The 24398-nt window shown below is 34.7% G+C and overlaps 1 protein-coding gene and 1 long non-coding RNA gene across 2 annotated transcripts; one reads left to right on the top strand and one right to left on the bottom strand.

Annotated features, from left to right (window-relative positions):
• Positions 1–10464: 10464 nt before the first annotated feature.
• On the bottom strand, positions 10465–12110 carry LOC130748355 (uncharacterized). Its single transcript, XR_009022658.1, has 3 exons — positions 11912–12110; positions 11673–11800; positions 10465–10985 (listed from the first exon to the last, which is right to left on the bottom strand). It is a non-coding gene; the product is annotated as an uncharacterized LOC130748355 (long non-coding RNA).
• A 2265-nt stretch (positions 12111–14375) lies between these two features.
• Positions 14376–20623, top strand: LOC130749824 (uracil phosphoribosyltransferase). The gene is made up of 12 exons (XM_057603191.1): positions 14376–14683; positions 14818–14910; positions 15365–15443; positions 16084–16142; positions 17632–17709; positions 18346–18427; positions 18628–18676; positions 18881–18942; positions 19680–19747; positions 20022–20077; positions 20147–20194; positions 20293–20623. Exons 1-12 carry the CDS (start codon positions 14525–14527, stop codon positions 20342–20344), a joined length of 885 nt encoding a protein of 294 aa, XP_057459174.1. The 5' UTR covers positions 14376–14524; the 3' UTR covers positions 20345–20623.
• The last annotated feature ends 3775 nt before the right edge of the window (positions 20624–24398 follow it).

Raw genomic sequence — 24398 nt, 5'->3', positions numbered from 1 at the left:
ATTTCTTGAATGTAATGATTTTATTGAAGCTTGAACCGTGAAGGACCTGCAACAACATTCAGCAGAGGTGGTGAAATTAAGTTTTGTGTAGTAAAATCTTGTGTACCTTGTTATTAACGTACAACCAAGATAAGATAGCAGATGTGGTGAATTTTGCTTCATAGAATTCTTATTTAACAGAAATAGCTCAAAACAACAATCTGGAGCAAATTTATTTCTATTTTACATTATGAACTACTAAAGGAAAAGAAAGGATGCCATGGAAAATAATACAATTTTAACAAAGTAACAAACTGAACAAATTCCTTTTACATTCTCATGCACTTCAAAATACCAAAAAACCAAAACAAAAATAATAATAATAAGTCTTCAAACGTAAAAGAAGAGCACACATGACAATGCCTTAGAACATACCTTGTAGCCACTCTATCAGCTTTTCTATGTGACACAGTATAATGATCTTACATAAACTACTTTCAAAGTCTGTAATAAACGGCAGCCCTAAACCAATGATTATGAAATCCCCAATTTGCACAGGTATTAGAAATTCATTATACAAATTTAAAACTTGAAAGGGGGATTTGAGGGAAGTTAACATTTGGTTGGAGCGAGATTTGGGGAGACAGATTTGAGGATGCGTACAGTGGCGCAAAAATGGTCCAGAGGGAAGGAAATATTGGGGATTTTCTGAAGCAATATTTAGTAATTTTTAGGTATATGTTTGAAATTCATAATGAGGGTTTGAAAATTGTAAGACCCAAGTTTTTAAGCTTAGAATAAGTGGAAGAGATTTCCATTTATGATTAGGCTTGACGTATCATGAAGGAAAAACCTGAACAAGAGTTTATCGAATGGAATAAATTTATGAAGGAGAAAGTTCAGGAAAAGTCTAAGGATTTCATCAAAGTCGATAAAAGGTATAGCACGATCGATATACGCTTAAACCTAGGGCAGAAACCCTAGTAAATAGCTAGTTTACACTTGTCGCGATGGAAACTAATTCCAAAAATCTTCAGAGAAATGTTAGAACTTCTCTTTTTCCATATATCACAATCGTTTCGAGGCGAAACTCTAGAATCTACGAACGTCCGATTCCAATCATCGGAAGTTTGCCGAAACCAAAACCCTGGTATTTCAAAACCCTAGAATCACCCGACGATGAAGACTTTTTCTATTCAGAGCTTCAAATGAAGATTCTACACGCGTACACCCATTTCTCTCGATGATTTCAATCTTTCTTCAGAAGGAAGTTTTCTATTCCGACATCCGATGCAAAAAGCAACTTATCGGGTAAAATAGTTTTACACCGACTTTGCATTAGTTACCAAAAATACAAGGAAACCTTTTCTTAGTTTTGGATTTATGTCGCCAAAACCTATCTTAGAATTCATGGAGAATGAAGCCGGAAAAATCAGATTCGCGAAACTTTCATTTTCCCGCGTTTTGCCAACCTCAATATATAGCATTAAAAACAAGCCTCGAAAACCAAAAATCATACCGATATTTCTTTGAAGAATTAGAAGATTCAGCAGGGAGAATATCGTGTCTAGAATACCTTGGAATCAGTAGGAAGAATCGGAAATCACTCTCATATTTTTATCTTAACTCTATGAGCTAAATCCTCCGATATCTAAACAAATCTGTACCGGTTTACAAAATATCTTCTCAAAAATATCTTCACAAAATATCTTCTCAAAATATCTTTGATAAATATCTATCCATCCTTATCCAATCTTTACAAAATATCTTCCATTTCATTCCCTATATATATATGTTAAAGCTTGAAACAAAAACCTCACAAAACACAAAAACTCACCCATTTTCTCTCTTGAAGCCGCGAGTTTGCTAGGAGGAGGAGGAGAAGAGATTTTGTTCATTTCTTGCTGGATCGTCGATTAAACAGTTGCTACTTCAAGGTTTCGAGGTATAGTCGCTTTTCCTTACCTCTGATCGTTTTTTTCCATAGCTTTTCTCTATGTCCTTCTGTGCTCATAGTTTTGAGGTTTTTTCAAAACTATCCTGACTACTTCATTTTTGATTCTAAACATCTTCCTTACGTGCCCAAGAGCACTTCTGTCGGATTAGTTTTTCCGTTATGTCGCCGGAACTCCGCCGGCATCAATTTCTGCTTAAAATACCCATTTTTAAGCAAAGTCTCAACCTTTGGGCTGAAAACTATCGCCTTAGCTTAGTGCTAGTAGGATTAGTCGTCATAATCGTCGTTAGTATCAACCCCATCTAATTTGTTTTTCGAAACTCTGATTTTGAAATTCTGAGCTGAAAATAATGACCAAAATACCCCTGCGACAGTTTTCGATTCGATATTTTTTCTGAGAGTTTCCTTGGCCTAGATATCGCCTAAGAATACCTAGGAATCGATTTAGATCGAAGAAAAAGTTCGGAAACCCTATTTTACATAGTGGCCGAAACCCATTGCTTAGAGTACCGTGTCCAAAAATAATTTTTGGGTCTCTATGACCTGAGCCATTGCGTAGCTCTTCCGATTGTCGAAATTTTGGCGCTGGTTTCGTGTCATTCCGAGTTCTGTAGCTCGAGTTATGCTCGTTTTAGCGAACGAGGTTCTGTCGTCTATTCATGCTTAAAAATTGTACTATGAAGCTTCTTAAGCTTTGTCTAACGCTAGTTAGTGTTGTATTGACCGAATTGACTTGTTTTGATTGACTTTCGCTTCGTTTGATCAAAGATTCGTTTGGAGGAACACTTGGAGCAGGAAAAGAGGATTGTGAAGGAGCCTTGCTTGAACACACTGGACGAGTTCGAGGTTAGGGCAACTTACTTGCTAGCTAATGCTTTGTAGGCGTCGATAAATTCGACTTGATTTATTGTTTATGCATATGAATTGTCTGGATTGAAAATGTTTTCTGAAGGCTTCGGCCGAGTGACCTGATTGAGACGTGTGTCTCCGTTTTCTGGGCTTCGGCCGACATGAGAGATTAGGATTTATCGCATTGATATGTTGATAATTGACTCGCATGCTTAATTGTTAAATGGTTAACTATAGGCTATGTGATTATTTGTTCACATGATATTTGGATTATATTGATTATATTGTGTCTTTCTATTACGCACTTGAATTGCTGACTATATTGAATATACCGTGCAATTGTGCGAATGAGTGAGGAACGTCAAGATAGTGGATAACGGGTAGTTATGCCAGACTCCTGACGAGTTTTTGGATAAAGTTTGATGGGACGGACCGAGGTTCGTACCCTATTATTGTTTTATGGATCGAGACCTTCTCAAAGGAAAATTGAGTTTGAAAATGATATTGGAAAAACCCCATTTGAATTCACGTAAGAACTTGGGTTGTTCTGTCTAAGGCAAGAAGGGCTTTTAATGAGGCATTGTGCCCGGCCAGCTTACCTGGGAACTTCTCGGGCCATTACTTGGGTGATGATGGACCTTTTGTTTTGAGACCTTCTCCAGGGAATCATTGGAATTATGGGATCTTTGAAACTAATAGGATTAGAGACGAAACTTAAACAATTTCATAATGAACCTCCATAATGTATTAAACAACCTCAAAACCCTTAATATAATGATAAAAGACTCAGATGAAAGTTTAGGGCTTGAACATTAAGTTTTGAAAATGAGAAGTGTCGTCGGATTCCAGGTTTCTGGGAAAACCATTGTGCGTTGGCACTTTGCTCGATTAGTAAGTTTTATTGGTTGGCCAATCCAAGGGATAAGCCGGGGAACTAGTCAGTTCTGAGTATGTTGATACTCTTTTGCTCGTTGAGCAATTTGTTTGGCCATCGAGATGGTGAGCCATGGTAAGTTGAAAGGTCACTGAGTGCGAGCTGCATTCTTTTGCTCGTTGAGCAGTTTGGTTGGCCATCGAGACGGTGAGCCCAAGTGACTAAGAAAGTTACCAAATGCGATTAGCACTTCTTCGTGTACCTTAGGGTGTGGTAGAAACAATGTATTCTAGCTAGACACGCGTACCTTGGTGAGGACGATTCGTTGTTTGGCTAACCATATTGCATTCATGCATACATTTCTTGGAAAGTGTGCTGCTTTCCGAAGGACGATCTCAGATCGGACTTCATTGGAGCGAGATGCTTCACAGGAGCGTGCAGCTTCATAGGAGCGAGATGCTTCACAGGAGTGTGCTGCTTCACAGGAGCGAGATGCTTCATAAAAGCGAGATGCTTTAGCGGAGCGAGATGCTTCGGGTCATCGTGAGGGTGACATTTTATCCGGATCATATTTTGAGCATGACATTGCATTGGCATACCATGCATTTAACTATATTCGTTGATATATTGCTTATCGAGTTTTCGAGATATAACTTATTGAACTGTTGAGATATTGAATATTGAATTGTTATTAGAAATCTGATAACATGTTATGTATATACCTTAGGGTAGACGATACAGAACTTATATGTATATATACAACCTATATATATATACCCCTTTATTCATCACATGTTGCTTGTATTATCTATTATATTCTGTGAGTTGACCCTAGCGCCTTGGCTTTGTGTGTATGGTTGTGTTTGGGCGGTCGGCCTGCTGCCAGACGTCCAACAGCTGATTCAAGATGGATCGTCGTTCGGGGAGGATCCTGAGCGCAATGACTACTACTGAGCCTTCGACGTGGACCCGGACTTCATGCATGATCGGATGAGGGTCGATGTTAGGAGTGTGTTATATGGGGGGATTGTTTTCACAGCTCTGATTGTCATTTCCCGTTTTAGGGCTGACTTATCTCCTTGAAAACTGTATTCATAAAACTCATGGCTCTGACCATGGGATGCACTTATTCGCCTGCGGGCACTATCCCCAATTACTTTATGTTTATTATCTTTGGGTTGAGTCTTCATTATGTTAAGTCTTCTATTTGAAAAGAAAACGAAAAAAAATATTTACGCATTTTCCGCACTATTGATTTAAAGTCACTAAAGTGACACCACCGAAATCGGGGTGTTACAAAAATGAGGATCTGAGTGAATCGTTTGAAATATGTCATGCACTTTTAAAGGTCAATGAAAAAGGATACATGGTTGAGATGCATGGAAACACCAAGATACATATGATAAAGGATTTGATGTGACTTTTAAAACGGAAACTCAATTTTTCTTTAAAGGTCAAAGATTTTATTAGATAAGAGAACCTTGGGAACAAACTCTCCCAAGTAAGATAAAAGAAAAACAACAATAACTACTAAAACGGAAACTTATTATACATGCTTTTTTTTTAAAAAAAAAGTTACATGGTTGAGATACTTACATGTGGAAGCAAGATCCACGGAAATTTGTGTTGACTAATTAGTAATTATCAGATGTTAAATTTAATTATTACGTAATTTTTTTTTGTAGAATGCTGAGGTAACTTAATGAAGTCGTGTAGTGGTTGTAGAGGGTGGTGGCAGCGTAAGAGTGCGATGGCGGAGGTGTCGAGCAACGTTAGTGGTGATAGTTTATATCGTCATGCCTAAAACAATGTACCAAACCTAATGTGTTGTCTCTACCACCCTAACCTCATTGTCGCCAATGCCCCTATCAGCGACGCTACCTCTCCTACCTTCACTGTTGCCACCACCATCACCAACGTTCTTACAATCGTAGTCGTCGCCACCACCTTCACTGACGTCGTCGCCTCCTTCATTGTCTCCAGAGTCGTGTTTAGACATTTTAGGGCTTAAGGTGAAAATGTTAAATTGATTTTCATCGACATTAGTCTTAAAGAAACTTAATATATTAATCTTCTAGTTATAGGTACTAATTGTTTTTTGTTATAGGGGCCTAAGGCACATGCCTGACGACCCTGACAATCGCTAGCATTGTCAACCACCATTGATGTCGATAGTGATGGAGGTCGTTTCGGGCGTGGCTTAGCGGGTTATGGCAGTGGTGGTGGTGGAAATGGCAATGGTGGTGACGAATGTGGAGGTGGTGGTGACAAATGTGGTGGTCGTGGTGGAAATCGCACGATGGTAGTGAATATAAAATTAAAGTAAGGTGGTCTAGATCCAACATTTCACTCAAAACACCCATCATAACTAGTTAACCTACACAAATAATGAGAACGTAATCTTTTGTAGGTTCACTGTCACTAGGAACATGACGAATATGAGCATTCCAATTATGGGTCAAGATCTAGTGAAACCTTAAAATATCTTTAACTAAAGATTCAACAATCTTATACATGAATAAATATTATTATTTTTTTCCCACAGTATACATGAATAAATTCATTTATAATTAAAAGTATATCTTATAAATTTTAAACAAGTGTTTTTAAAAGATATTTTAAAGTCCTAGCTTCTTTCACATGGTTCCTTTTTCATGCAGTCACATTTCACGGTTCTAGTTTCTTTTTTACTCTATCTGATTAATTTTACTCTTTTTCTTTTCAATTTGTCTTTCTAAGATTTTGTGAGAGTCTATTCTCATCTCATAAAATTAAAGCTGCTACTAATTAATTGCAATTTGTTCATTACATGGTTGATTTCTTGGATTCCCTTCAAGCTCTTCAAAATTCCGTTGACAGATTTCAAGCAAACTTCCCGTTCACGGGTTTCACGCAATCTATTATTAGTATTACTATCATAGAGAAGAACATCATTAATTTAGGATACCCATGGCCATGGGTTTGTCATGCACTGGTTGCGTGAAGTGATATGGCTATAGCGAGAGTGTTATGTTTATTTTTAAAGGATATGGCAGTGCTATGTGTGGCATATTTGTGGGGTTTTAGTTGTCTAATTTCTATGTTTCTTTGGTGTGGGGTTTGCTTCTATAATTGCTTATGGGTGTTTCTTCTTGCTATTGATTATGTATTTGTCATTTGACATTTTTATTTTAATATGTAGGTGATAACAATGAGCAAAACTAGAATAATTGATTCATTTTTAAGAAGAAAGCTTGTGCGGAAGATGAACAAAATGTTACTCTCATGCAAGTTAGAAAGAGCCCTCAAAATTTGAGATTAGAAGAAGAAGAGAAACAAGTTTCCAAGTTTCCTAGAGTTACATATGAGAAATTTGAAAATTCTTTAGAGCGTGATTAAGGAAAACGCTTATCAATTTGACAATGCTCACCAAATCAAGTTCATCAAGAGAAGTGATTCCAATTCATCAATTCTTTTCACAAATGACTTTTATTGTCAATATTTTTTGTTTTTCTAGTAAGAGGCATGATGAATTGCAAGCTTCTAAGTTAGGTGAATTTACACATTTACTAGAGATTGATGAACTTGAAACTGGTAGAGGAGCAAATCAAATTGATACTTTGAAACGAGCTTGTGATACTCGTTGGAGCTCACATTTCTCTTATGTTTGTAGATTGATAGATTTGTATGATGCAACTTGTTATGTTCTAGAAAATATTGTTGTTGATGGATCGACTTATTCTAAACGTGGGGATGCTGATAGTGCTTACAAAAGCTTGACATCATTTGAGTTTGTATTGATCTTGCATTTGATAAAAAAAAATTATGAGATGTAGCTAATGCTATGCTAATGCAGATCACTCAACCAAAACACTCATTTAAAACATGAGAGAAGATGGTTGGGATGATTTATTGAAAACTGTGGTTACTTTTTGTGAAAAACGTGATATTGAGGTTCCTCAACTCAATTCTTTTTATGCAGCAAGAAAATGGCACTCTCTGTAAGATTTGGTCAAGTGGTACAACTCTATGTTTTGATGATAACAAGTTTATTATTGTGTATGAACAATTAGGGTACTCTAACGTTTGTCTTTTAAGTGTGTGACAAACAGGTTCTGATTCTGATTAAAAGACATATATATCAGAAGTTGAAGACCCAAGAGTAACCAATGAAACACTTCTGCAATCACTACGTTCTTCTGAACGGTGGTAAATGCTTCAGATTAAAACTCTGATGTGGACTCTGATAAGTTCAAGTGGTGAAGTTATGAAGACCAGAAGTTCTGAGTGAATGGTCCAGAAGCTGAGACTTGAAGATTCTGAAGTCAAAGAGTAAGTTGGCTCTCAAGATCAAAGTACTTCCAATTCTGAAGACCAGAGGTTCAGAGTGAACGATCCAGAAGCAGAAGTTCTGAAGGTTAGAGGATCCAAGCTTCCTTCTGACTCTGATCACATTGCTTCACAAGTTCCAACATGAAGCGTCGCCAAGATCAGAAGTCAACTAGGCTAAGGCAATGTCATTGTCAATAGTACAAAAGCAAGTGTACTATTCTGACCGCCTTACCTACGATGTTCAGCCTTAGCAGGTTCTGGAATTTCCAGAATTGCTCTCCAACAGATAGATTCTTTCAACGAATACAAACCCTAAACCTTGGAGTATTCAAAGGCTGAAGATAGAAGAAATTGGCTAAGAAACTATTGTGCAATACAAGTGAAAATCTACAAGCGAATACCTTAGCAATATTTCTCATTGTTCTTATTGTGTTTACCTTTGCTTGTTTAGAAGCATATCTTTGTAAACCCAACCTTCTACAAACTTTGTTTGTATTTCCTTGAGAGACCAGTGAGGTCAGGGTTCTTAAGAAGACTAAGACTTGTGTGTCTTAGTGTTGCTAGTTCTTAGATTTGTTAGTCACTGAGCAAGGTGTGCTAGTGCAGTTGTAACAATCTTTGAATAGTGGATTGCCTTCATTCTCAGTAGGAAGAAATCACCTTAACGGGTGGACTGGATTAGCTTGCGTGATTTATCAAGTGAACCAGGATAAAATACTTGTGTGCTTTTCTCTATCCTTTATCTCTTGCACCTTGTGTCCTTTATACTGAAAAGATTTACCAAAATCTTAGAGGGAAAGCCTTATAACTTCAAAACCTTATTTAAACCCCCATTTTCTAGTGTTTTTCATACCTTCAATTGGTATCAAAGCGTAAGTTCTGATTACCACACTTAACAGTGTTCAGAGATTCGAGCCGGTGTGAAAAACTCAAATGAATATAATATGCATAAGGACAATCATTCAAAAATAGTGCTTATAATCCATTCCATTCCCTTCTCAAATTGCTAGAACCATCATACCCTTGACCACGAATGTTGGAAACATCAAGATCATGTTGAGAATTAATAGCACATAATTCTTGCTTAAGACTTATAGCCTGTGTCTTTAACATGAACAATATGAAAAAACCTTTCTTGAATAAGACCATTTTTATCAACAAATCCCAAGACAAGAGCCATTTGTTACTTTTTTGACTCGTCACGGGCTTCATCAACAACAATACATAGAATCCCCAATTTCCTCACGAATATGTTTTCTCACTTTGCTAGCGAGAATATGCAAGATCTCTTTTTGAATTAGATGTGGAGTTTACTTGCAATTTTGTGGAGCATTATCCAACACAACTTTTGCAACTTCATCATTGTATGATGCAAGGAGTTTTACCATCTCAACAAAATTACCTTGATTTTATACTTTGCATGTATTTGCATCCTTTTCTATTTTACTTTAGGATTTTGTTTAAGATGAGACATATTAATATTTACAACAACTTGCTGCCAAAAATCCAAATTTTGGATCAATTTTTCAATGCTTTAACTTCTGATTGACATATTAATATTTGCTAACTAAAGCATTCTCTAAAGAATAAATGAAGCAGGTGAAAGCTAACAGACACAAGAAATGAAATTGTAAATTGAATTAACATGACTTACTGATATCATTCATCCACAGCAGTCTCTATTACAACTTGAAACTCCTTACTCACTCTTGAGTAAAATGATATAGCAAGTCATTCTCATTTAGATGAAGAAAGCAAACCTGAGTTAGGATATAGACGATAACTTAGGATAAAATATTAATTCAAACTCATCACTGGTGCATGAAGATTGTAAAGTTTACCAATTTATTGATAATAACATGATCATTGTGGTTCAACTGAAGAAATAAAAACCAAGTTAGTATGTAGAAAAAATCTTAGCATAAACCATAACTTCAACGAGTCGTTGTCATTTAGCTAAAGTGTAGAATAAAGAAGAACTTTGTTAGACTTCAACACAAAACTTTATTGATACCAACATTCCTTAAATACAATAAAACTCAATTGTAAAGTGTTGAAAAATCACCAAAAAACTGAATAGAAGTAATAACGACTCCATTATTTCGACTTTATTTTGCTTGAAACGGTCCATCACTATGAAAAGCTAACAATTGTAACTGATAACTCTAGTTAGTAGTCAATGATGCATATTCTGAGCATGTAAAAAGAAAAAACAAGGTAGGGTATACATATTAGACAATAACATAGCACATAAACAATTGATTAACAGTTATCACTACGCATGAAGAATGTGAAGTTTACCATTTTACCAATTTTAATAAGATCATCAAAGTTGTTGCTGAGCATAAGAAAGGGTGGGAAAAGGCAATAGCACAACAATTTTGTCTTATGCAAAAGTGGCATTTTACTCCATGTTCTCTTCAATGTAATCTGTCTCAATCAAAATAAAAACCCACTAATATAATTTTTTTTACAACAAAAGCATATATTGATATAAGGATAAAACCATGAGAACTCTTCTCTCATGCTAGAGAACCAGCAACAAACTAAAGTTCAAAACACAAGCGAAATATAGCTTAGGAGTGAGCCTCGTTAAAACCTTATAGGAAAAACTCAATGAGGTAAAACCTAGTTAAGGAATAAGAGTACCACAGTCCCAAGGCACCTATGAAAAGTTCCAAACCTCAAAAACTAAAACCAATACAGGTTACATTGCACAACTGTCTCAACATGACAGAACAGAGCAAACAATCAGTGAAACCCTTTCAAACAAAAATTATTCAACACAAAAATAAACCCAAGCTGAAACAACCCACCCCCATACATTTCCTTCGCCCCACATCAGTTCATAACCACCAACTTAACAATAGTCTTGATGTGCCATATCATGTCTCTACAACAAACCAGAGAAAAGTAATAACCAAGTCCAATACCACTTGAGAAAGAAGAACAACACCATACAACTAAGCATTACAAACCGTGATCACTCCAAACTTCCCCCTGCCACAATAACACCTGCAAAAAAGCCAAAAAGAAAAAGCAAACCCATGAACACCATGCATAGAATACACAAACCTCTGATCACATGGAAAAATGTTAGCATTGAAATCCCCTTGCCAAAATCGCAGAATCCCTTCTTTATACTTCCCCTTTTACACATCATAGCCAAGACGACAATCATATTAGAAACCATTTCAAATCCCGCGAGACCACACTTAAGATGCATCAGAAAAATTTAAGAACTCGAGACAGTAGACTATGAATCAAATAGTTACCTAACCCCAACCATACTATTTCTTCCAAAATTTTCCAGGATATCCGCCACAACATACAAAAAAGTGCTAAAGAATAAGCACAAAATGCAAACCAAGTTGAAAGTAAATTGGATACAATAGTAATTGTTTAAAATAAAAATTAGAAACATCAGGGTGAGGTTGGATTTGGTTTAAATTTGCTTTAAAAAACTTCCATGTTAGAGCTTATTTGTATGTTTCTTTAAGAAGCTAGTATTTTTATCTTCATTGGCATCTAGTAAAACACTTCAATGGCATCTTGACAATCTTTGATGTCACAGAGGACACCAACTAGTTCAGCATGAAAAAAACATGATATGTTAGGAATGACAGCAAGTGCTACTCTAAAAGCATACTTGTTTACTTCATCACATGCCACTCGAAACTCAGAGCTAGGATTGACACCAACCTTACTACCAAGTAATTGAACAAAGACACTTCAATGGGGCATTTCATCGAACAGCTTAAGGGCATCGTAAAAACCGGTTTGTAGAAATGTAGAAATGCAACACCACAATTGCAGGAAAGAAACCAGACCTAGATAATGGTATTAAAATTCCATGAACACAATCAATCACTGAAATAAAAACAGTATAGAAAAATTGAACTTGTAAACTATGTAAACAACTGAATTGAAGAAAAACATACCAACTCAAGAAGAACATAGGAAGAGGCAAACAACATCGGCATGCTAGTTGGAGAATCGTCCACCACCGAACCACGTCGATCTAGGTCGCGGTTGCCGCCGGCGAAGGGAAGAACGTTTTTTTCTTTTTTTTTTTGAAACTGAAGGGAAGAGGGTGAAAGAGGATTGGGGATATGTTTTTTTAATTTTTTTTAAAAGGAGGAGTACTAAGCTATTAACTAAATTAGTAGGAATTATTCTAGAATTAAGCTAATTAATAAAATATATATTACAAAAATTAAAAATTAAAACTGATGTGGATAATAAAGTGACACTTGTCACAATAAAACTGGAACAACTAGGCAATGAGTGATTTAACCCAAAATTCATCATGAGTCATTCAGATAACCCCTAAAGTATAGTCTTCTCTTTGGTAAAAATAATATTTTTAAAGTTGTTGATTTTTGCAAAATCAGTCAAATGTAGATGTCGTAAGGTCCAAACGCCATCCTTACACCCCAAACTTGCTTTTAAATGGAGTAATCAAGAATTTCTTAAAATAGAAAAAAAATTCACATTTGGTTGTAATACACTAAATCAATTTTTTTTTCAAAACAAACATGTAATTAGAATTAAGAAAATGTACCTTGTGTTTGGTTGAAAATTTTATACTATTTTACTACAATTATGATATGAAAATGAAAGACATCGAACACAAATTACTTCAAGCCCAACTTTTGCCAAAAGTCAACTTTGAAAAATAAGGCCTCTTATAAAATAAATTATGCAAATGTCCACTCAAACACTCACTTATACTAAATAGTGGAGTATTTCGTAGGTGTATTCAATTCATGTAGCCAAATTCATATTTTTGTGATCCTACAATAATGCTATTCACATTGTCATTTTTTTAAAATTAAGTCCTTTTGGGGTCTTGTCGCAATAAGATTGAGTAAATGCCTTCATGAAAATATTGATATTTTACCACATCCAATTTCAATCTTGAGGGTTGATCTTGCACTTACTTACTGAATATGCATCATCAATGTTGTGCACAACAAAAACCTATCATAATGATGCAAGTATCAATACCTAGATGATAGGTTTTTCTTAGGTATAATATTGTTGATGCATGCTAGCCAAGTGCAAGACTAACCTTCCAGATTGAAATTACTTGAAAATCTGACAAAAATTCACTCAACCAACCACATTGACAAGACACAGAAGGATTTAGTTTTAAAAAGCAATGACCAATAATAACAGCACAATATGACCACAAAAAATATGAGCATGAATTTAACCCCATGAATTGAATATATCTATGAAATGCTTCACAATTTAGTATAAGTGAGTATTTAAGTAAGATACATTGATTTTTTGCAGAAATGATTATTGTTAAAATTGAGTTTGAAGGAAGTGCTTTATGTTTGGATGTTATCATTTTAGAACCAATTTGCAGTAAAATAGTATACAATTTTCAACCTTATAGAAAAGCCACAATACTTTGTTTTTTGCGTCCGAAAGGGTAGCAATAGAATGAAGAAAAAGCACACCAAAACTCTCGAGGCTCCCTCTTGGCCATGCATTATCTGCTACTACCGCAAACGAGGATTTTAGTTGGTGCAAAGAGGTTCAAATCCTCAACCTATGGGGAGGTCTGAGTAAACTCATAACCTGCGCCACGTGTGCAAACCCATGTTGGGTACATTTGAGCATGGTAGTTGAACTGTGAATTGTATTGTGAATCAGAAGACCTATTTTCTGATTCATGAATCGTATCATTTTATGTATCGTAGGATGCATACACACAAAAAATCAATTTATAAATAAAAAGATATGGTATATATCATATAATAAACTTTGAAATAATAAAAAATGACAAAGTGCAAGTGTTCATCCCCTAAAAAAATATCAATAATATGGAAAAATTCAAAGTATTTTCCTGCTTGCTATCCTTTGATACATGAAGCACTCATTCTGGGTTCTTGGGCTGTCGTACTCGTACTTGATCAACAACCTTGTGTAGAGGTGAAACATGAAATGGTGAAACCGTGAAAGACTCAAAGTAGAGCGTGATTGATTTGAAAATCATATGAGTCTTTCTTAGGGTTAAAATTCGACTCCCTCTAGCTTTTTTTAAGAAAAAAAGTGCAGAAAAAGGACCAATATGCAAAAAAGTAAATCACGAAACCAAATCCTGCAACCCAACCCGTTTCTGCAACTGTGTGTAAATCGGTCGATTCAACACTGAATCACGATATGATACAGAGTGATTCACCTCCGATTCAAAGCACAATTCGATAGATCAACAAATTCGTATCGTCAGGCATGAAAAACAAATTGAATCACGATAGTAATCATTATATCGTACGATACTTACTACTAGCAATTGAGTACTTGTACTTCTAAATGCTTATAAAAAAAAAAAAACTTGTACTTCTAGTTACACGTTCTGTAGAAACAAAAATGAATGAACTAATTTTTAGCTTTGAGTAAACTGGTTTAGACCCGTGTTCTACTTATCTATGATAGATCCATTTATCCATTTAAGCCAAGGCCTCAAATCTTGCAGCATATCCTCTTCTTTTCTCTCCTCAAGGACCTTCCTTGAACTCTAAATTCCTGGGATTGCATTCATGGCTTGGTGCCGCATTCATTGCAACCTTAATCCCCTGTTCCCGTCCGATGCGGCGCCTTTTCCGTCCACATGTCACTCTCACTCTCACTCTCACTCTCACCTCTCACTCACTCCTCGAACTTTTCCTCCTATTAATTCTCTCTTCACATCAAGAAAGGCAATTTAATATTTCCCATTAATTATTTTAATTACATCTATTTTGTTTTTTCCTTTTTGGTTTGTTATGATTTGATTCTTGTTGTGTATATATACCCTTTTGTAACGCTTATTCATTTGTCTTTCCGCACTTAGATCACTTTTTCCAGTGCTCAGCGCCGCACTTTTGGGGCTGTGAGCTCACACATGACCATGGAGGAGAAGCCCATCTCTGCTGATCGAATGCTCGTTTGTTTTCTTATCTTCTTCTTGTTTTGCATTCTGGGTTTCATGGGGTTTTGCTCTATTTGATCCTGAGGGAAAAAAAGTTTTCTTTTTTGGTGATTAATCTGTGGTGGTTTAATTGGTTGATTAATCTGTTTATTGGGTTTTGGGGTTATGAGTTTTTGCTCTGTTTGATCCTGAGAAACAAAATGGAGGGAGATAAAAAATAATCTTTTTGGTGATTCATCTGTTGTGACTTAATTGGTTGAGTAATCTGTTTATTGGGTTTTTGGCTTCTGGGTTTATGGGTACATTTTTTGTTATCCTTTTTGTTTTGGTTTCTGGGTTTAGAGGCTTTTGGCCTGTGTGGTTCAATGGAACAGAAAATAGGAGAATGGAGCTAAAAGATTTTATTTTTAGGGTGATTTATCTGTGATGGCTTGTTCGGTTGATAATGTTGTTTGTTGGGTTTTTGAAGGTGTATGTGCCTCCACATCCGTTGATCAAGCACTGGGTTTCAGTTTTGAGGAATGAACAAACTCCTTGTCCCATCTTCAGTGAGTGAATAAGTTTATTTTTACAGTCAATGCTGAACATTGACTTTGTTCTACTGCAATCAACTTAGAAACAGCTTCATCACTTTAATTAACTTAAATAGCTACTTTCCTTTTTAATGGTTAATGGTATTGTTGCTTCTTGACAAGCACACCCAACTGGGAGGTTTGATTGAATTTGATAAGGTTTAAGTATTGTTGAACTGTTGATTGAGGGATGTTAGTCATGTTACTAAGTGTGGGAAGAGTGCATGCTTTATTACTACCAACATTTAATCTTATTTGAATGGCTTAGTGGGGAGTCTGCTTGGTTGTTTTTCAAATTTCATTGTTCACACTCAAACTTATCTTCTACTCTGTTATTACTAGTAATTTTCATAAAAGAAAATCATGCCATTAAGTATGTTGATGGGAACTTTGAACTGGAACAACTTAATTTGAGCATCTTGATTATTTTCAAGGGATAGACTTCTGACTTCTGAGCATGTAGTATCAATATGTCTTCATAGAGAATCTGGTTTTCCTTTAACCTGAGATTCTTTTGTTTAAAAAACAAAACTAACTAAACTTTAGGTGGACTTGGCTTGAATTGTGGTATATGACGGTTGATTTGAAAGTTGACACGTGGTTTTTGATACTGTAGAAAATGCAATGGCTGAGCTGGGAAGGTTACTTATGTATGAAGCTTCAAGGGATTGGTTGGTTAGTTCACGTCTCTTCGATAATTCTCATATGTTTCACCTTTTCTTTTTCCTGCAATATAATTTAACTTTGTTGCAATATTGTTTTTATTATCTAATTATAAAAGCTGACAAATTCAAGCCATGGGTTTTCATATGTACGAGGGCAAACCAAAAGGGAATAGGTTTTAACTTTATTTAGCATTCCAAAGAACTAATATAATTGATCCAAATTTTATTTTTCTTTCCATGTCTATCTAAATGTGTCCTGAGGTATGTGGAGTATCAAGTTTGTTCCAGACTTCTAGTTGTCTTGCTCTAGTAGCACAATCAAATGACTTTTAGGTTAGGGTTATGAACTTATGATGTGTGTGTGTGTGATGGTAAAATGTTCATAAATGGGGGGGAGTAGAAGGCTCATAGGGGGGGGTATCTGAGGGCAAAGATGGCTCTGAACCCTGGGTCAAATTGAATAGGTACCTAGCTAGGCTACGGTGGAAAATACCTGTGGAATCTTTGGTTGTTGCTTGTTAGGTGATAGGTCTATTGGTAAATTAACATAAGAACTGATTAGCATTTTAAGAAGGATAGAATTCTTGAAGTAGATTAAAAAACTAAGGAAAATAGTAGAGGTTCAGAAGATTACAGATTTAATCTTGGTTAGGCATGACGCATAATATATTTCATATAAAAGAGACCGAGTAAATAACACCATCTTAATAAAGGAGAATCAAGTTTTTAAAATTCTGCCTTGTGGCTGGTCTTCCTTCTGATTTTAATACCTTTTTTTGAACAAGAACAATAACGAATAAATGTTATATTTTGAAACAGCATGTACATTATTGCATTATACTATATAAGAATTACTTCAAAAGATAACAAACCTGGGCTTTAACTAAATCAGTATTTGACGATCTAGCTAAATGCAGAATTTAGTACACCCCCCTAATTTAGAATTCAAATCATAAATCTTTTTCTTCAACTCAGCTATCTGAGTTTCCCAGTTTACTCTCTCCTTGTTTTGTGTTTTGCCTGAGTTTCACACTTACGTCTCTAAAGAACGTATCTGGATTTTCATATTCCATGTGCAGAACAATACATTGCCAAACATTTAGATTTTCAATTTATTGCATATTCAATAAAATTTGAATCTTCATTTATCCTTTTTAAGGAAAATTTCATCAATACCTTGCTACAAAATCTTGAATTTTATAGTTATTTCTTTTTATAAATGTAGTTCTTAATAGCCAAAAGTTGTCGAAAACTGTCCAGGCAATGTTATTCTTAAAATTAAGCTTTTCTTAAATGCTCTTGTCTGTTGCACCACTCTCTATGAGACAAGAATCTAGAACTTGGTACTGATTACAAGTTGTGGTGATGGCTTGAATTAATTGTTTAAATTTTTGATGTTGTTTGATATCTCCATCCGATAATTTTGTCCTCCTATGGGCAGACTATTGTTCATTGATATACATTTTTATTCTTTTCTTCTTTGTTTTCATTGTTTTCAGCCCACTATATCTGGAGAGATTCAATCACCAATGGGTGTTGCCTCAGTGGAGTTCATTGATCCAAGGGAGCCTGTGGCTGTTAGTAACATACTGCTCTCACTATGTTTGGAATTAAATATATATATATGTATATATATATATATATATATATATATATATTCAGGAGTTCTTATGGCCTTTTAGTTACATACTTCCATTCTGCATATAATGATTGATATTTTCTTTACTACGCTCCCCAAACTTGCTTTTAAATGGATCAAACATGAATTTGTTAAAAAAATATCATATTTGGTTGTAATATACTAAAATCAGTTCTGTTTCTAAAAGAACATGTAACTAGAAGTAAGGAAAAGTAGCTTGTGTTAGGTTGAATTTTTTCACTGTTTACTACAAACTTACTTTTAAAATAAAAACATTGAAACACAAATCACTTCACCTGAAACTCAATTCCAAACAAAATCAAATTTGCAAAATCAATGTCTCGTATAAAATCAATTCTGCAGATGCCCACTCAGACACTCAATTATACTAAATTGTGAAGCATTTCAAAGATATATTCAATTCACGTAACCAAATCCATGTTCATATTTTTGGTGATCCTACAATGCTATTAATATTGTTCATTGCTTTCCAAAATAAAGTACTTTAGGGGTCTTATCAATTTGGTTGTGTAAGTGCCTTTGTACAAACAATGATTTTTTACCAGATTTTCAGGTAATTCCAATCTTGAGAGCCGGTCTTGCGCTTGCCGAACATGCATCATCGATCTTGCCCGCAACAAAAACCTATCATCTAGGTATTGATACTTGTGCTAGTTATCAATTTAAGAGGATGCAGTCATGCAAATGTTTGTTACTCATTGTTTGGTACTAGTTCATTTTAATAAGATGATGGCTTGTTTAACAATAGTTACTTCTATGAATGCACTTATGTAAACCTAGAATACATTTCTTGTTCGTTTCCTAAATTGATTTTTTTTTTGCTTCATTTGAGCAGGATTAAGCCGAGATGAGGAAACACTTCAGCCAACTATATATTTGAACAAGTAAGAAATCTATATTTGAAAGAGAATGTTTTTTCTTAGCTGTTTTTCTTTTCTTGACGCTGGCATGGCTTGTTGAAGATGCAGCTGAGATCCATAAAGTCTCACCAATGCTTCTCTTACTTTTGGCTTGTTATACTGAATGCTAAAGACGCGGCTGAAATCATAAGATATTGCTTGTTACACACTCCTATTTTTGTTTTCCAGGTTACCTGACAAATTTGCAGAAGGATCTAAAGTATTTGTTGTTGATCCTATGCTAGCAACAGGTACGTGCAGTTAGATGTGTGGGAGTTGAAAGTTAGGGGTGTTTTACATATTGAATTGAGTTGTCTCACAGTCAAATTCTTTGTGTTTGTATAATGATTACTTTAAGTTAAACGCTAACAGAGGCCAGAACCTCCTTTCACGTTTTTTGCACAAAAGAGATCACCCTAGCATGCACAAAAATATTTTTTTGCAAGGTTGCACAAGGGCCATTTGACCTCCTCCCACATATTATCTGGTTTTTATGGAATTTTGAATTAAAAAATTAATGTGTTTCAACTTTTGGCCCAAATTTATTCTAAATTATGTTAGGACCCCACCTCTACCCCACCACTTCGCCACCCCTCTCCATCACCCTCCCTCCCGTCAACCTCCTCCCTCTGCCATAACCACGTCCACCTCCTCTCCACCCCTCCGCGTTAACCATGGCCACCCCCTTTGATGTTCTTTGTCCCACAACTGATAGCCCAACAATTCTTTTGAAAAAACTCAGTTGGAAAAACTCATCTTTCGGCAATAAGGTCCTCAGAGAATGGCAGAGGCCGAGGAGGTTCAGTGGAGGGAGGGTGGTGGAGAGGAGGTGGAGGAAGGGAGTTATGAGAACACTTTAAGTGGCAGATGGAAAGACTCTCCCATAAAGTGTTCTCATAACTAGCATGAGCGTTATCATTACTTTAAGTGTTCTCATAACTCATGTTATTATTTATGATTGAGATTTTGTTTTCCTTATGAATTGCAGGTGGTACTATTGTGGCAGCCCTGAATCTCTTAAAGGATCGTGGGGTTGGCAACAAACAAATTAGAGTGGTAGGGAATAGTTTTTATATTCAGAAGCTAGAATGCTTAATAATCACAATTCTCATAATATTATTAATTCAATGTACTTTGTTTTTGTGTGCTTAATTGGTTTAGTTTAGCAATGAGTAAAAAACCCCAGATTCTTCTTTATGCATTATGCCATGCATGATATGTTTTGTAAAATTTGCTACATTTTTGTGATTGAAATTGTCAATACTCATGCATACATGTGCAATCTAATTCTCTTATCAATTGTCTAGTAACATGATTCATGGCAATGCAGATATCTGCTGTAGCTGCCCCTCCGGCGCTTCAAAAGCTGAGCGAACAGTTCCCTGGGTAGTCTCAAAAACTTCAAATCTATTCACTTACTTTGAAGCAATGGGTTCTAATCATAACATTTTACAGGCTTCATGTGTATACTGGAATAATTGACCCTACCGTTAATGACAAAGGGTATGTTCCTCCCAACATTATAATTCAATTTAATTGTTTATTGGTAGTTAGGTAATGCAGAGAATCACGTCATTGTTGAATTTACATCTCTTGTGTAGGTTTATAATTCCTGGTCTTGGAGATGCTGGGGACCGCAGCTACGGTACATGATGATACATGAATATTCATTTGCTTAATCTTTTTATCAAGTGGCCCGCGTTAGGGATTTTGGTTATTGTTAATTGAAATGCATGTGTTGAAACTCCTAATGCGAGAATTGGCAAGTATCTAAAGTTTGTACTAGAATCTAGTATTCCAATCATTTGATTATTAGATTTTTTTTTGGGTCTGTTGATCATTAGAATTCTTATTCTTTTATTGAGGGATCTTCATCCTCAAAGATTCATAGAATTTGATTCATGCAAGAAATGAGGGATTATTTTTTACACATTCCTATTGTTCACACATTCTTAGGTTATATTTTTATGGCTTAATTGCAACTTTGGTCCCTGACATTTATAAAAGCCACGATTTTGGTCCCTCACCTAATTTAATTACAAAAATCGTCCCTCACCTAACACTCTGTGAACAAAGTTGGTCCGACCGTCAATTTTTTAACGGAAGAAGCTTATGCGGTGTTTGAAAACTTAGGTGGAAGTGCCACTGGAGAGAGGGAGGCACATGCCTCTACATCTCAGAGGAAAAAACAAAAAAACTCAGAGGAATAGCACACAACCTCAATCCCAGCGTTCCAACAACTAGGCCTCCCAACAGCAAAGCTTCACTATGAGATAAAAAAAACAGCCGAGAGGAGAGGAAAAATTGATTCTGACGCCAGTGGCACTTCCACATAAGCTTTCAGACGCCACGTAAGCTTCTTCCGTTAAAAAATTGACGGTTGGACCAACGTTGTTCACGAAGTGTTAGGTGAGGGACGATTTTTGTAATTAAATTAGGTGAGGGACCAAAATCGTGGCTTTTGTAAATGTCAGGGACCAAAGTTGCAATTAAGCCTATTTTTATTTTATATAGAAAGAAATGAGGGTGTAAATAGTAAAGAAGGGTGTGTACAAAGTAATCCCCAAAAGGGTGTGCTTTTTTTCATAGCCCAAGGATGCCAATACTTTAAATGCATGGGCCTGAAAATAGTCCTTTGGTTCATGGCTCTGAAACATATGCCTATGCTATAGTTTGATTGGGCCTATTTGTGGCATTGGCCAGAGCTAAGCGAAGCTCTTTTTCTCTTTTTCCCAAAGCTTTCATTTGGCTTGGTTTCAGCCATTAATTTGATATCTGATTTTCAATGGCAAAAATAAACCTAGAGCTCCAAGTTGCTTACCTAACCAACCACTACTTTAAAAGATTGACAAGAGTTTAATTTCACGTTTAAATCTCAGAATTACTTCTCATCATACAAAATTTACTTTTAGTAACTTCTCTAAACTCCTTTCCTTGATATGGAAATTTAACAGGTTCCTAAACACACAAGTCCATTTTGAATATTGATTTTTTATTTTTTCATTCTCGTTTTTTTGTTTCCTATAATTTTATTTGCAATTTGTTTCTTTGGGAGGTTAATGTGATATTCCCTTACCGATAAAATTTTTAAATGGCGTTAGGTTTTCAACTTGTTAAAAGATATTTACCTAATGTTTCATATAATCCCATCCTTGTTACATTCACATGGTATCAAAAATACATTTTTGTTTCGGACTTTTGCCCTCCAATTTATAAAAAAATTGCATTTTTGTCAAGTCACATAAAGTGGTTTTCGAAATGCCTTATTTCAATTGACCTCATGTTGTTTTCATTGATTGCTGTAGTTGAACCACCATTTTTTTAGCTTCCAGAGTCATTTTCAAGAAAGTTTGAATCAATCTAATATGTTAATTATTACTATGTTTAGATATATCTTTGCTAGGTCTTGTTTGGCACCCAAATGACATGGAAGTAGACCATCTAATTTCGAATATCGTTGCTGGTTAGGGTCTTCCATATGCATTCTAATCCTTAGAAGACAAAAGTAGTGAAAATCCATCCCTATTTGTAGAGATATTAGGTTTTTCTAAAAAAATGTTCATAGTTTAGCACAATCTTTAAATGTGGGTACAAAAAACGCCTGGGCATGTTTACAATATATCACACAAAATTTATCCTGAAATTCTCGATCTTATTTTCGAGGGGATATTGTCCTAAGGATTGGCAATTTAAAGGTATTAATGATGGAAATTACAAAAAATGTTGGCACTCAAATCAGCATGCTGAGGTAAGTGTTTCCTTGCATGGCAATGAGTTACAAAATCTCCTACCCTGGTTTCTTAAACCAATTGAAGCACCTAAGATCCATTTCTTATTTTGGAATGCCCTTAGAGAAGGATGAGCTGAAGACCAAGTAACTTCAAAATAAGTGTTCCGTTATAGAATTGGGTCCTAAGCTCAGAGGTCAAATCCAAGCTTAGGGGTGATGAGTAGTGTTAGAGTGAAGCTGGTGTAGAGTGAAGAGCCTGCTTTTCTAATAGCTTCTTGGTCCTCTTATAGGCTCTTTACTGCCTCTTGAACGGCTAGAGGTTTTTCCCATCATCATCTATATACATATGTAAAGCACACTTGTGTTTTTGCATGCAATTAATGTATTAAACCATAAAAGCTCACATACCTTTATATTAAATACATTTAAAATAAAAAATTTAATAAATTAAAAACTGACAAAAATTTAATATAAAAAACTATTCAACTACTTATATTAAAGAACAACATTCATAGACTTAAAATTGACTTGAACTTTGCATTTGACAATTTTAAAAAATCAAAATAAAAAACAAAATAATATTTATTAATAAATAATTTAGATAAAATAATTTTAAAATAAAAAGTTTTCTATGAATATATATCTATCTATATTGTACTTGGGGCTCTTATTTCCCAAAGTAATTATTTATATATATATATATATTTGGTTTTTCCAAAAAAAAAATATCTATCTTCTATATACATATCTAGATATATATGTAAAGTACACTTGTGTTTTTGCATGCAATTAATGTATTAAACCATAAAAGCTCACATACCTTTGTATTAAATACATTAAAAAATAAAAAATTTAATAGACTAAAAACTGAAAAAAATTGTATTATAAAATCCTATTCAACTACTTATATTAAATAACAACATTCATAGACTTAAAATTGACTTGAGCTTTGCATTTGACAAATTTAAAAAATCAAAATAAAAAACAAAATAATATTTATTAATAAATAATTTAGATAAAATACTTTTAAAATATCTATATGTATCTATCTATATTGTACTTGGGGCTCTTATTTCCCAAAGTAATTTTTTATATATCTATATATATATATTTTTGGTTTTTCCAAAAAAAAAATATATCTATCTATATATATATATATATATATATTAGTAAAGCTCACTTGAGCTAAGTATTAAGTACAAATACACATGAGAACCTACATACATTAGTAAAAAAACTGGTGTTTTAATGAGATAGCTTAGTGAGTGAAAGAACGGGTAGTGGAAACTTGTGCACTAATGATTTTAGTTTTAAACTTAATAAATATCAAATGTATAAGCAAAAGAGTAACATCCATGCCAAAAGTGTAACAGACCACAAAGTTATATGTGCAAATGGTATTAGCACAATATCTTAAATTAAAATCAAATTTAATGTTAATTTTAAACTAATATCAATTTAGTCCAAGAAAAAAATTATTAACAATAAAGCATACTTCCGCCAAAGTTAATCTTGATATGCAATGGTATTAGTTTGCTGTCCAATTTTCTACAGGAATATATGTCTATTTTTCTTAAACTCACACTCTTAGAATTCCTTAATATAGTAACTCCGAAGAAAAACTAACATTAAATTAAAAATAGTGGCATGATGGCAATACCAGTGTCAAAAACTGAATAAATTGTTAATGTCAGGAGGCTATTCAACTATCTACATTAAATAAATAAAAAAATGAAATGTATTATAATGAACCGTGCATCTATTATATCTCTATATAAACAAACCGGTGAAATCACTCACAAACTCAAAATTATTCATATTTCTTAGACTTCAGCTGTTGGTGAGAAAAAAATGACAATTGTGTCTAACTACTTTAACAAGTATGTCATTTTTAATTATTTTAGTTAATTTTCAAATTGCTTTTTTAAATTACTCATTCTTATTTCTTTATTGCAGGAGAAAGATCATCAACAACAA

The sequence above is a fragment of the Lotus japonicus genome, chromosome 3 (genome assembly GCF_012489685.1).
Source record: "Lotus japonicus ecotype B-129 chromosome 3, LjGifu_v1.2".
NCBI classification, from domain to species: Eukaryota; Viridiplantae; Streptophyta; class Magnoliopsida; order Fabales; family Fabaceae; genus Lotus; species Lotus japonicus.
This window is presented reverse-complemented; position numbering and strand designations above follow the sequence as displayed.

Bases quoted from the DNA above. Each gene is read 5' to 3' on its own strand.
- LOC130749824 (XM_057603191.1), top strand. From the start codon at position 14,525: ATGGCTTGGTGCCGCATTCATTGCAACCTTAATCCCCTGTTCCCGTCC. The intron at 18,428-18,627 runs GTATTGATACTT...TCATTTGAGCAG, and splicing joins AACAAAAACCTATCATCTAG to GATTAAGCCGAGATGAGGAA. The intron at 19,748-20,021 runs GTAGGGAATAGT...ATGGCAATGCAG, and splicing joins GCAACAAACAAATTAGAGTG to ATATCTGCTGTAGCTGCCCC.